The 13,177-nt window shown below is 21.1% G+C and overlaps 2 protein-coding genes across 2 annotated transcripts; one reads left to right on the top strand and one right to left on the bottom strand. All coding sequences in view use genetic code 6, as the record gives it.

The window, feature by feature from the left end:
- Positions 1–1,097: 1,097 nt before the first annotated feature.
- TTHERM_01026210 (hypothetical protein) lies at positions 1,098–2,723 on the top strand (the record flags this gene model as incomplete). The annotated part of the gene is made up of 1 exon (XM_001030720.2): positions 1,098–2,723. One exon carries the CDS (start codon positions 1,098–1,100, stop codon positions 2,721–2,723), a length of 1,626 nt encoding a protein of 541 aa, XP_001030720.2.
- A 5,839-nt stretch (positions 2,724–8,562) lies between these two features.
- TTHERM_01026230 (hypothetical protein) lies at positions 8,563–12,621 on the bottom strand. The gene is made up of 16 exons (XM_001030722.3): positions 12,534–12,621; positions 12,430–12,479; positions 12,279–12,368; positions 11,976–12,065; positions 11,736–11,825; positions 11,549–11,638; positions 11,268–11,357; positions 10,878–10,967; positions 10,633–10,722; positions 10,188–10,277; positions 9,990–10,079; positions 9,624–9,713; positions 9,242–9,331; positions 9,040–9,129; positions 8,853–8,942; positions 8,563–8,719 (listed from the first exon to the last, which is right to left on the bottom strand). Exons 1-16 carry the CDS (start codon positions 12,558–12,560, stop codon positions 8,614–8,616), a joined length of 1,353 nt encoding a protein of 450 aa, XP_001030722.2. The 5' UTR covers positions 12,561–12,621; the 3' UTR covers positions 8,563–8,613.
- Between the last annotated feature and the right edge of the window lie 556 nt (positions 12,622–13,177).

Raw genomic sequence — 13,177 nt, forward strand, 5'->3', positions numbered from 1 at the left:
AGAGAAACTGTTATTCTCGATACTTACTTAATCACAAAGCCTTTAAAATCAATTATTTAATTTGTGCTAGGTGAATACTAATTAATCCCACTCAGACTTAGGAACAATAAGCTTATATTTGATATTAAACAAGAGTAAATATTCATTTCTTAAACACAAGCTGACCAGCTTATTCGAATCTTGTAATTAATCAGAAAGAAAGAAAGTGATAAAAAGTAAATGTATATGAAAAATCTTAATCACATATTACTAAGACTTAAAAAGTATCTAAAAGAGCCATTCAAGATTAACTAAAATCTTTTGAGAAAAATAATGCAAAACTAGAGTAAAAATACTTAATCTATTATACACTGCTTACATAATTTTCATGTAAATGTAAATGTGAATTAATAATTAAAACTAGTTTTCCAGTCTGCTCTGATTATAATTTGATAAGAAAAAAGTAATCTTTTTCTTAAATGAGTAAATTTATCTGAAATGGCTATATTGATTAGCTTTGTCAATATATTATTTAATATTCTTACTGTCTTTCTTTTATTGAATTTCTGTGTTTACATGTTTGTGTCTTATTTTTTCGATCATTTAAATTAATAGTGTATAATTAAAATGCTTAGCCTTGAAACTATTAATAAATAATTGACTAGTTGACTGCTTAGATAAATTAATTAAGTAATTGTGCATTCATATTTGGTATGGTAATATATGGTGAATTATCCATTTGTTACAAACTTTATTTTAATCAAATCAATTTTTAATTAATTATTAATTTTTCTCACTCTATACTTCTCTCTCTCTCTTTATGGGGTGGGAATTAAAATCATTAAAAGTTTTAAATAAACAAATCAATCAATCAATCAATAAATTAATTTAATTAAGCTAGTTAATGAGATTGTAAAACTTTCTATTTCTCTTCCTTTACTTCTTATTTTCTTGAAACAAAATTTTTTGGACATTAAAATTAAATGCGAAGCAGTGAAATTTTTTATAAATTAAACAATCAAACAAAGATTAAGTAAAAATAAGAAAAAAGGGTATAATAAATCCATTTTACAATTCATTTTATCTTCTTGGATCAAAACATATCAGAAATTATTTCAATGCTTCTTTCAAACTCTGCAATTTATTTTGATGAGTCTAGCTTGAGTATGCAAATGAGCAACAATACCAGTGTTGCTTTGAATGTCTCCTAATCCAGTTTACAAAACACTATTGTTAAATAAACTAGTATGATTTCTTGTTAATCAGAAACTTAAGTTTACTTGAAATCAGAATCTAAGAAAAATTTAAAACCTCTTCCCAAGCAAAAATCCAGAATCCGTAAATCCAAAAAGGTTTCTGATGAGAAAATTGTCAGCAAAGAATTTGAATTCAAAGAGCTTGACAAGGAAGAGTTCATTGAAGAAGCTAACAACAATCTTCACTATGACAATAAAACCATCAATATCAGCCATCTTTTTGGTGATATTTCTCTTGGTGCAATCACCAAGGACGCCAATAACTTTGCTCATTCCAGCATCAAGTAGGGTTCTTCTAACAGCATTAAGTCTGTTTTTTGCCAAAATAAAAAGGTAGATAAAATATAACTTTTGAAATCTTAATTCTCAAACCCAGTAAAAACACAAGACAACTGCTTCTTTGAAAGCTCCGAGTCTCTTGACATCGAGGGCAAAAGTGAAGGAAATTGTAACGGGACTTCATCAACAAACAGCAGTAATAATTCAAATAATTTCTCTTTCTTATAAATTGAATTCGAATCTCTCTAAGAGACCTCAAGCAATTTCTACTGCGCTGCCTAAGCTGTAGAAAACTGCCCTTCTACCTAGGAAGACAAACTATAAAACAGCAAAATAAGCTCTTAATTAGTATAGGCTCAAGAGCCCGTCAATTAAATCATTAATCACATGATCGAAACTGACAATTTCATTCAATAAAACTACTCATAATACGACATTTATTCTGAAAGAAAGAGAAATTTTGACAGCTAAGTCTAAAATATAATCTAAAACCAATCAAAAAATGATTCAACTCCTTTCTTTTACATTAAAACATTTGCTAACTACAAGTCAAAAAGTGTTGAAAACAAAGAAATTGGCTACTCTAGAGAATTGCTAAATCTCTTAAAGTTGAATAAAAACACCCATGAATTCATAAACTTCGCATTAAGAAACGACATCCCTGAAATATTCGGTGTTAACTTCAATTAATTCCTCAGTTTATATTTCTTAGAAAATTTAATTAATGGCTCTTCTACTCAATACACAGACAAGTAATTCTGTGACAACATTCTCTCGTTTGACGAAATCTAAATTCCTGCTAAACTTAGCCTCCAAAAAATAAATATTCCCTTCCAAAGTCAAGTAGATCCTAACCTGCAATTTATTGATAACTTTGTAACAATAATAAAAATTTCTATAGATTCCTAAGTAAAAAGCTAAATTGCATCCCTCCGTTGTAAATTACAAAAAAGATAATCTTTCCGCTACAGAACTCTTTTCCCAACAATGCAAAAACGCAAATAAAAAATTGACAAATTTTTCAAAAACTAACAATCCTAATTGAAAATCAGTCAATATCTCTATATCCAAAATTTTTTAGAAAAATTCTACCCCAAGTAGCTCAATAGAATTGAAAACGAATTAAACATAATTAAAAATGATCTTGAAGCCAACAAATCAAACAAAACAGTTATTAACAATCTCCTCGATCACATCATAAAGATATGAAATAAAAGATTAAAGTCACCAACTAATTAATATTAAATATTAGAATTATAACCATCTCAAGAAAATCTTATTCTCCTTCAATATACAAATAAATAAATAATTATATATTAATGACCAAAATTAGATTAAAATAAATGAATAAATAAGTATATAAGCAAGCAACAAATCAACCAACCAACAAACAAACAAAGACATATATATATAAATAAAAAATAAATATTCGTAACAAAGATATATAAATAAATAAAAATTCTCTATATAAATAGTACTTTAATATTTAAAAAATTTTAATGGATAAATTAAATTAAAAGTCAATTTTTTTCGAACGAGCTTACATTTTTACTTGAATTATTAATTAAGTGTTTTGTTTTTTTTGATTTTCTTTACTAATATTTTAATTAAATTTTAGATCCTTTCAAACATACTGAACAAAAAGCCCATTCATTTATTTTATTACAAAAGACTTATACATTTCTTATGAAATCTTTATTTAGAACAATCAGCCTTAACTTACTCACTTTCTTGCTAATTCCTTAAAGGTTTTCTTTAATTTTGATAAAATCCAAAAGATTCTTTTGTTTTTTGCAAGTTGATTGAATTTTGTTTTAAATTATTAATGAATGTCTTAATTATTTAAGAAATCAAATGGATTATTAAAAATGAAATTAAAAAAACAAATAGCTGATCTCAAACAAAAGAAATTCAAACAGTCTCTCAATGAATTATCTTATTAAAATAGTAAAAGACATTTAATCAAAGGAAATTGGTTAATACAAATTTTTGGGAGCTTACTCTGGATGTGAAGTATAATCTAAAATTTGTGAAAATTTCTTTTATTATTCACATATTGAAAGATTAAATTACACTTTAATATTTTGTTTTTTAAGATGAATCTTTCTATGAATACAGATCCCACTAACTCACAGTAACAAAAAAAAGTGTAATTAAGCTTTTTTTAAAGTCCAAAAATACAATTTTACAAATAAATTATAAAATCTCGGTTTATCAGCCAAGAGTGCGTTAGCATCTTATTTTGTTTGCTTGTCATCAATTAAATTTTATTTTAAATTGAATTTCTTCTACCAAATTTTGATTAATTTTAAATATTATTTTCCTTTCATTTCTTATAGTCTCTGCAAACAACACGAGTAACTTACTTTATTCAAAATGAGTGCTCTAATTTATTACTTCATGTTAAAATTCATTTTTAAGTAAATGGCTATCTTAATTAATTTTTCCAATTTAATGCTTTTTATTAGATTACAATTTTCAAATAATATTATCAGCTTACACAATTATATTAATTATCTGCTCACTTCCAAAACCACCAACTATTCCAAATCTTTCTCAAACAAATATTTTTTGTTTGTTTATTTATTTATTATGCAACAGGAATCACTTCTATAATAATCTATTTTCCTTTATCTTTAACATAACTTATCTCAACATAAAAATTACACTCAGACTTGCAATATGAAAACTATTTTTCTCTAGATTTTCTAACCTATCGAAAAGAATTATTCAAAAGCAAAGCATTTCGAATTGATGTAAGTTATAAAATTTAAAATATTAAATCCAAATAGGCCTAACTTGTTTAAAAATATGCCTATATCTTGCTTAATTATTTAGATTTATGGAAGACTTTTTAGGTACCTACGTACGTATTATTAATAAAAGATTAACAAATTTATATTATATTATTAAAAACAGACACATTTAAAACAGATAAAAAACTAAATTTAGCTTTTATTCTATGCAGTCTGATTCATATTAATTTTTAATCATAGTGTTAAGAATTAATATTTTCTTATTCTAATAAATAAAAAAAATAAGTAAATAAGTCCAAGATCTTTCTTTTATCATGTGTATTGTTTCCAATAAATCAAACAACCAGCCAAAACAGCCAATCTTTCTTTATATGTATATATGTATCTATTTCAATCTAAATTTAGGATAAAAATCAATCAATTAAAAAGAGATTATAGTTCTAAAAAAGTCAAGCAGTGAATTATTAACTATTAATTAATTAACTAATTAATTAATATAATAATGCTTTTATTCTTTTAACCAATTAGCGGCTGAGTAATAAAAATAGATTGATTTTTTTTTGTTTGTGATACATGATTCCTTTTTCCTTTAAACGATTACTTAAAATTAATTACTCCCTTATTTGATATACACTTAAAATACTTGAAAGATACTTCAACTGATTGAAGTAGGATTTTTTAATTTACCCTTAATATATTTGTATTCATTAATCTTTGGTTTTGTTCAAAAAGAAATAATAATTAGTTCAGTTAGAAGAACAAAATATTTTCAAAATATTTATTGAAAAAACCATTAAAAAAAACAGAACGAGCAATTTGATTCCCAGGAAAATTCCTTATCACTCTTAGGCTTTAAAGTGAATTAATAATGAATAAACAAGGTTTTGTAGTAAATTCAAGATAAAAACAATAAATTTAATAGAACGAACTAATTTTTTATTTTTGGTTTATGTAATCTGTAATTAACTATCTCATTGATTATTTTAATTTACTAAAAGAGAAGCAAAGGATGTATGTCTATGTAAAATGAAAATAAGAAGCAAAGGTCGGTTAACTGGTTCAAAATTGATTTCCAGTGTTGATCTTAAATGCAATTATTATCTAAGATTATCTAATTGTAAAGATTTTAATTATTTTAATTAACAGCAGTAATCCTCACATGTAAACTATCTGAGCAAACATCTTCAAGATCTCTTTCAAGATTTGTTGAAAATACAATCAATGTAAGGTAAAGTGAATAAAATTAAATTAGTATTTGTGCTAATTTTATTTCACAAGTAAAATAAAGATCATGCAAATTTCAAATTATAAACTAAGTTTCAAATAAAATTTACTTCATTTGTAATTGTTCTCTTAATAATATCTTGAATTAGTAATGCGCATACATTTTCATCTATTAATTTATCAATCTACCAATCAATTAATAAATGTGTAAATTAAAAACACTAAATTATCTAATCATAGTTCAAATAAATTAAATTTCATGTTTTAATAAACACTTCTTTTTAAGCTTGAATTCAAAAACACATAATAAAATAAATACCTTTAGACAGATATCAAAATTTAAATATTATTATTATTTCTTTCTTTCTTTGTTTATTTATCTGTCCTTTAAACAGTATCAAAATACATGCAAGGCAACCATAAATTAATTATACTTTTTATAATAATGACTCGTTTATTTCAGTGATATTAACTCAGCCTAGATGTTGATTAGCACATTCGCATTTATTTAATTTAGATCGCTATTATTTTACCCAAAATATTTTGTTGTGAATCGCATTCCCCATAAAAAATACAAACAAACAAACATACATTCATACAAAAATTAAGCCAAAAAATCAAATTTTATAATTTGACCTTTTTAGAAGAAAGGAATTCAATTTAATTTCCTTTACATTTTGATAAATGACATCATTTATTGTAAAAATTATGATTTTTTGAATGGCTCATTTGATTGAAGATTATTTATCAAGTGTAATATTTTAAGCTTATAGTAAGCTAAAATTTATTGAAGGTAGCAATTAAATTAAGTTTGAAGAGATTTGTTTCATCATAATTTTTGGTAAAGTTGGGATTTTGACAATTGGAAATTATATTTAAGTAATTATTTTTTGGTGTCCTCAATTGATAAATCAAATGTGTAAATCTATAAGCGAATTCTTCGATCATATTTCTCTTCAACGCAAAATTTCTCCTTAAAGTCTGTGCTCTGCCGCAAAATAATTTATATTAAACAAAAAGTGTTCTTTAATTATATTAAATTAAACAATCTCAAATCAAACCAAAGTTAGTATTGGTTCATTTAAGCAATTTGTATAAACATATTATTTTAATTTTACTTACCAATTTACTGAATAAGTAAATTTATTTACATTATGTAAATCTTCAAACGTAAGTTAATTATTAACTGTTTATCAATGTTTATAATATCTATTAATCATAATCTCATTTCAATTTATTTGTTTCATAGGGTAGGACAAAAAATATATGCAAAATAAATCTTTCGATCAAAAAATTAATCAATTTTTGGTACATTTTAATTTGAGTCGTGATTACATATCCTCTGATAAATATATAAGTAATGTACTTAAAAATAAAATTATTTATTTAATTTATTACTTTAAAATGAAATTTAAAGTAATTTATAAATCATTTTAAATATGATTTTATTCATATTAAAAAAATACTTATCAAATAATATCTTTTTGTTTCTTGATTGAAAGTAAAAAAAAGTTTCGGTAAAAAAGATTATTGATTAATTAATTAAAATTTGATTCTATTTAATTAGCATCAATTTAGACAGGTGCTTAACTATAGCTATAATTAATTGATTCGCTTATTTAGCAGGAGAATCATATAAAATTTTTTTGTGGCCTTTGGTTTGATAGAGTCTCATCTATAATTTTGTTTTATATTTACACAATTACAAAGCTTAAATTACCTCAAAATCTTTAACTGAAAACTCGCTTACAAGAATCTATTGTAAAGAAAAACTTTTTAAAAAGTCCAATTTTATTTAGAGTAAATTTCATTATTATTTGGTTATTTAATAAATCTATCTGAAAATAATTATCATCTCTAACTAGAACCTATTATTAATTTGTCTTTTAATTATAAAAGATTTAAGTAAATATATGATTGATTAAAATAGTACTATTATTATAAGAATTATATTTATCAAATTCCATTTTTTATTATCCTCAATTTTATTTATCAAACATTGCAATTTATTTTTCAAAAAAATTTACGAGCACAGATTTTTGATAAAATTGATAGATTTTTTATTTATTTTTGCGAAAATTCTCTTCATTAAGTATGAAATAAGTAAATTGGTAATTACTTTTTAAATAATAGTTTAACAATCATTTCTTGAATTATATTTTTACTTTCCTAAATTTGTTTTACAAACATTTTACCATTGATTTCCCAAAAAAGTTTATGAAAACTAACTTTTTTATAAAAATTTACAAATATTTTATTTATTTTTGTAAAATCCTTTTTCTTCACATAAGTAATAAATGAATTATTTATTGGATTTTAAAGAAAAGTTGAATTACAATTTTACATAAGTTATTTTTTTTCTTTCTATGTCTTCAACTATTTTCATTCTAGCTAGAAATATTTTACAAAAGATTTTACTTCTTTCTTTTGTTTGTTACTTGCTAATTATTTAAAGCCATTTTTTATTTTTATACTTTTAAAAGAATTAATAATGGTTTATCTTATTAGAAGAAATCAAATTATAAATAAATCGCATCATTATTAAAATTATTCTATTAGAAAATTCTTTAGAGAAATTCTTTAAAAAAGAAATAAGATTAATGCACTTCATTGGTTTATTACTTGCTTGATATCAAATAGTATTTTTGACTAAAATGATACTGGCGTAATAATATATAATATAGTCAATATACTCACACTACTAAAAATATCAATTTTTTATCTGCGTTAGTATTTAATTCAGCTTAATAAATTTCTTTTTAATGTAAAAATCTTTTTAATTGCCAAAAATTTTTTTCTGGTTTTTTTAAATTCTAGCAAATATAATTTCTGGTAAATAAATCATCTGAATTATTTGTTTAATTTCTAAATAATATTACTAAAAATAATCATAAATCTATTTTTAGCTATCCAATTTTAAAATAATTTATTTATTTTTATCAAATTAATATATTTATATATTAATATTCTTCAAATAATTATTTGTAAGCTTAAAATAATTTTAAAAATTAAATATAAATCTAAAGAATTAATTACTTATTATTAGTATGAATTAAAAATAAAAATTAAATATATTTTTTATGAACGAACAAAACAAACTTAAAAATTTAGATTAATCATCAAACCATATTATTAATAAAACTTGTATAAATCACGATAGATCTTTTTAGTTTTTTAAGCTATTACTTTAGCTTATTTTAATTATTATAGTCTATATTGTTTTCACTTTTTATATTTTCAAAAAATATTCATTAAAATTAATAAAAATTTAACAAAAATATATATAAATAAATAAATAAATATAATCTCTAAAAGAAACTTAAAGGTTGTAAAGATTCTAAATAAATAAATAATTTACCTTAAATCAAGATTCAAGATACTGAGCTTATGACAAGAAAATAATGAAGAACCTAAAATTTAGACACCTTTATTGCCAATATTATTCTTACTATGTTTAAATATTTTTATTTATTGGATTTAAATAAAGAGTAAACAGTTCTAAAAACGAATTAATTAAAAATATATTTGTAAAGAAACATTTTTACCTTAAATCTAATTTCAGAATCTTAAGATTTGTTGTTTTTGTAAATGCAAAACACAAACCTGATATACCATCGTCACCAATTTAATTTCCACTTTTATGATTTTTATTTCAAATAATATTTAAATAATTATAAATAAATTTTATATTTCTGAAATAATTAAATTTCTATGACAAATATATTAAATGAAATAAGCTATATTTACTTAAGTGTAAGTATTAATTGGCATAATTTATTAAATTTTGATAACGCTTAGCCTAAATTATGTGAACCTTCTGCCATCATATTATTCCCTCTATTTTTATTTTAAAAATATGTTAATTTTTATACTTTCTTCGTTGAGAGAAATTCAAAGTTTGATGAGGAAAAAGAATGCATTTTTAATTATATATTAACATAGAAAGTATTTATAAATCTTTATAATAAGTATGTATTTTATACTTTAATGAGTAAATCAAAAAGTTAGTTAATAAATTAAATTCTAAATGTTTACAATTTCAAAATTAACAAATATTCATTGATTAATTGATAAGCATATCATAAATCTTTCAAATAAATATGTTTAAATCCGATTTATAATATTTTACCTTAAATTCAGAGAAAAAGTTTAGAGATGCTCACACTTTGATAAAGCTAAGCTTAGAATTGATACTCCTTATGTTTTAATTTAATTTCCACTATTAGTTAATAAATTAAATATATAAACATTTTTTAATACACTTAAGATAGATGCATAAATAAATATACATAAAAATCATCTGAACATTTAATTGTAAATATATTTATATTTCATTTTATTTTACAAGAGTTTTCAATTTTCAAGCAAAAATTTTTAAAATTTTTAATTTATTTAAGAAAGTGGTATTTTTTTGTTTTATTTTCATGAGGAAATACGTTAATATTTTGAAAAATTATTTGTAAATTTAATAAATAAAAAATAAATTTTAAAATACCAAATTGACAAAATTAAATTTGAAAGCATTTTGCAATTTGCTAAAGAAGAACCTAAATTTGAAGCACCATCATCATTAATTTAATTAAACCTTTTAATTTTTAAAATATTTGATAATGAAATAATGCCTTAAATTTAATTTGAAAAATTAAATTAAATTCCTTTTTATAAAATGATTTAATAAAATTAATATTTTTACAATATCCATAATGACAGAATTGAGAGGTTTGCACAGCTTTCTAAAGCAGAACTTAAATGAGAAATACCAGTATCCTCAATTTTATTGTAACTTTTAAATTTAATAAGATAGTGAATATTTATATTGAAGTAGTATGAAATTATTTGCTTTATGTATTTCATTTGTGTTAATTTAATTTAATCTCCATACACAAAAATAAATAAATATTAATTAGATAAATTATATAAATATTTAAATTTATTATCAAACAAAAATAATGAAGAAGATTATCAAGATTAATAAATCAATTAAAATTCTCATAAAAATTGAAAAATTTAAAACAAAAATATGCTAAAAAGAAAAAAATGAGAAATAATACAAATTTAAAATTGATTTGATTTGAATTGCACTAATTAATTAATATTTTTAACGAATCTTTTAAAATTTTAAAAAAGACTATATTTACCCAATATGAAGTGTCAAATTCTATAAATTCAATGTTTTTGTGATTAATTAGCCTAATTTTGAAGCTCCTTCATTACTAATTCTATTATACCTTTTTTATATATTATTTCATTAGATATATTAGATTTGAACTATTAAGTATTTTAACTAAAAAATAAACACGAAATATAATAAATAATATTAACTTGATTCAATTTTTTTTTTTGAAATTAATTAAAAAGAAAATTAATATTAAGCTAATTTTACATTAATTTTAATGTTAAAGTTGTGAGTTTTGTCTGAACTGGTAGATTTTTGGCAACAAATTGAGCTCCCAAGTCTCCAATATTATTTCGACTATTGAGTTAATAAAATTTTATTTAACATAATTTATTAATTTTCATTATGTCTTCAATTAGGTTTAATTTCCAGAATTTTTTAGCTTTAAAATCTAGAATATATAAACATGCATTTAATAAAAATCTAGTAAAATAGTTGTATTGAAAATTATAGTTTTTGCCATCATTTAGGATAAAATAAATGATATTGTAAATAAGATATTATTTATTTATATTAAGATTTTTTTAACTGATAGATGATAAGAACTTAATTATAAAACATATCCTGAATATATTAATTATTTTAAATGTCATTTACCTTAATTCGTATGATAAATAAGTTAGATTTTAACATTTTAATAAGCAAGAACTTAAGTAATAAAAACCTTCATCACCTATTTTATTGCTTCTTTTTATATTAATAATGAAAGTTAATACATTTTAATTTTGTATTATTATTTGATATTGTTAAAAAAAATTTTTTAATTTAATGGACAGCTATTAACTCTTCTAGATTTAATTACTGTTTTATTTATTTTCTTTATCAAAGATATTATATATTGATATTCTATTTTCAAGTTAAATAAAAAAAACTTTTACTCTAAGTAGCATGATAAATGCAAGATTTATGAGCAATTTATTAGACAAGAACTTAAATTTTTTGCTCCCTCATCGCCAATTTAATTGTTGCTTTAAATTAATTAATTTTAATTTTTAGTATAAATAAATTGATTTATCAAATTCATGATAGCTAATATTTGATAAGATTTATAAAAAATATTTTTACTTGAGCTTAAGTGTTAAATATTAGAGATTATGACAATTGGAAAAACCAGAACATAAACCAAAAACACCAGTAGTCCTTAAATAATTGTTACTTTTTTATTTAATAGTAAAATTTAATAAAAAGACATAAAAAATCAATAAAATTTAAAGTAAATTTCAATAATATTAATTTTACTTGAGCAAACAATAATAGAATAAGAAACTATGAAACATTAAAAATTTAACAAATAATATTATTTACTTAAGTGATAATGTGACTTTATGAAGGTTGATTAAATTAGATAAAGCAGAACCTAAACTTAAAGCACCTTATTCAGTTAAATACATGTTACTTTTTAAAAAAGAAATTAATTAGTTTTAATTAATTTTTTATAGAGTTGATAAGTGAAAAGCAAATTTAAACTAAAAAATATAATTTAAAATATAAATAAAATACAATTGACTTAAAAATAAATAAATGAATTAAAAAGATAATTAAGCTAAAATAAGTTAATTTTTAATTACAACTGATTAATTTTAAACAAATTTTTAATTTAAATATTACTTAAGAATGAGGTTCAAATTTGAAAGATTAATGCATTGAGATAATGGTTAAACTAATAATTGTATTCTTTCATCACGAAAGTTCTCAAAACTTTTAGCAAATAGAAATAATTTTTATGGAATTTTAAAATATTAATTTTATAAAAAATTACTGGAAATCAATGTCAAGGCTATGATGAGTTGAGAGAGAAGAATTTTAAAACTTTTTAAAATTAAAAATATAAAATTATATTAAATTAAATGGAATTATGAATACTTCTTCTAAATGTTAAAACAATAACATGTTTTAAATTATGACTGTTTTATTTGATTATTACAATCTTAAGTGTTTTCTTAATTTTATTTTTAATAAATAATTAAGCTAAAAATAGATTCAAACAATCGCATTTTGAATTTATTTTTCTAAAAATCATAAAGGCATCAACATTAACATTTTTGAAAGACCTTTTTTATTATTTAATGTTCTGTAAATAAATTAGGGATCTTAATATTATTTTCATATGTCAATTATACTCTTTTATTTTTATAAGCATTAAATAAATTTATATTTTAATTTTAATGATGTTAACATACAAAAATATATTAATAAAAGTTATTATTTGCTAATAAATTTAGACAATATGAAAGTTTAAGCAATTAATACTTAAGAGAATAAAAAATACTATTTTATATTTAAAATAAAAAGATTTAAAGAGACCTTCATAAAAAGAAATTTTATATTGAATAATTTTACATTTTATAGATAAAATTCATAAGATTTTTAAATTTTTATTTAAGAAAAGAGGGGGTTTATAATATCACGACTAAAAAATATTTAAATGCATGAATGATAAATATTTTTACTAGTAATTTGAGAAATCCTTTGTTTTAATCAACTAGAACAGTTATTAATTTAGGCAT

The sequence above is a fragment of the Tetrahymena thermophila genome (genome assembly GCF_000189635.1).
Source record: "Tetrahymena thermophila SB210 genomic scaffold scf_8254779, whole genome shotgun sequence".
NCBI lineage: Eukaryota > Ciliophora > Oligohymenophorea > Hymenostomatida > Tetrahymenidae > Tetrahymena > Tetrahymena thermophila.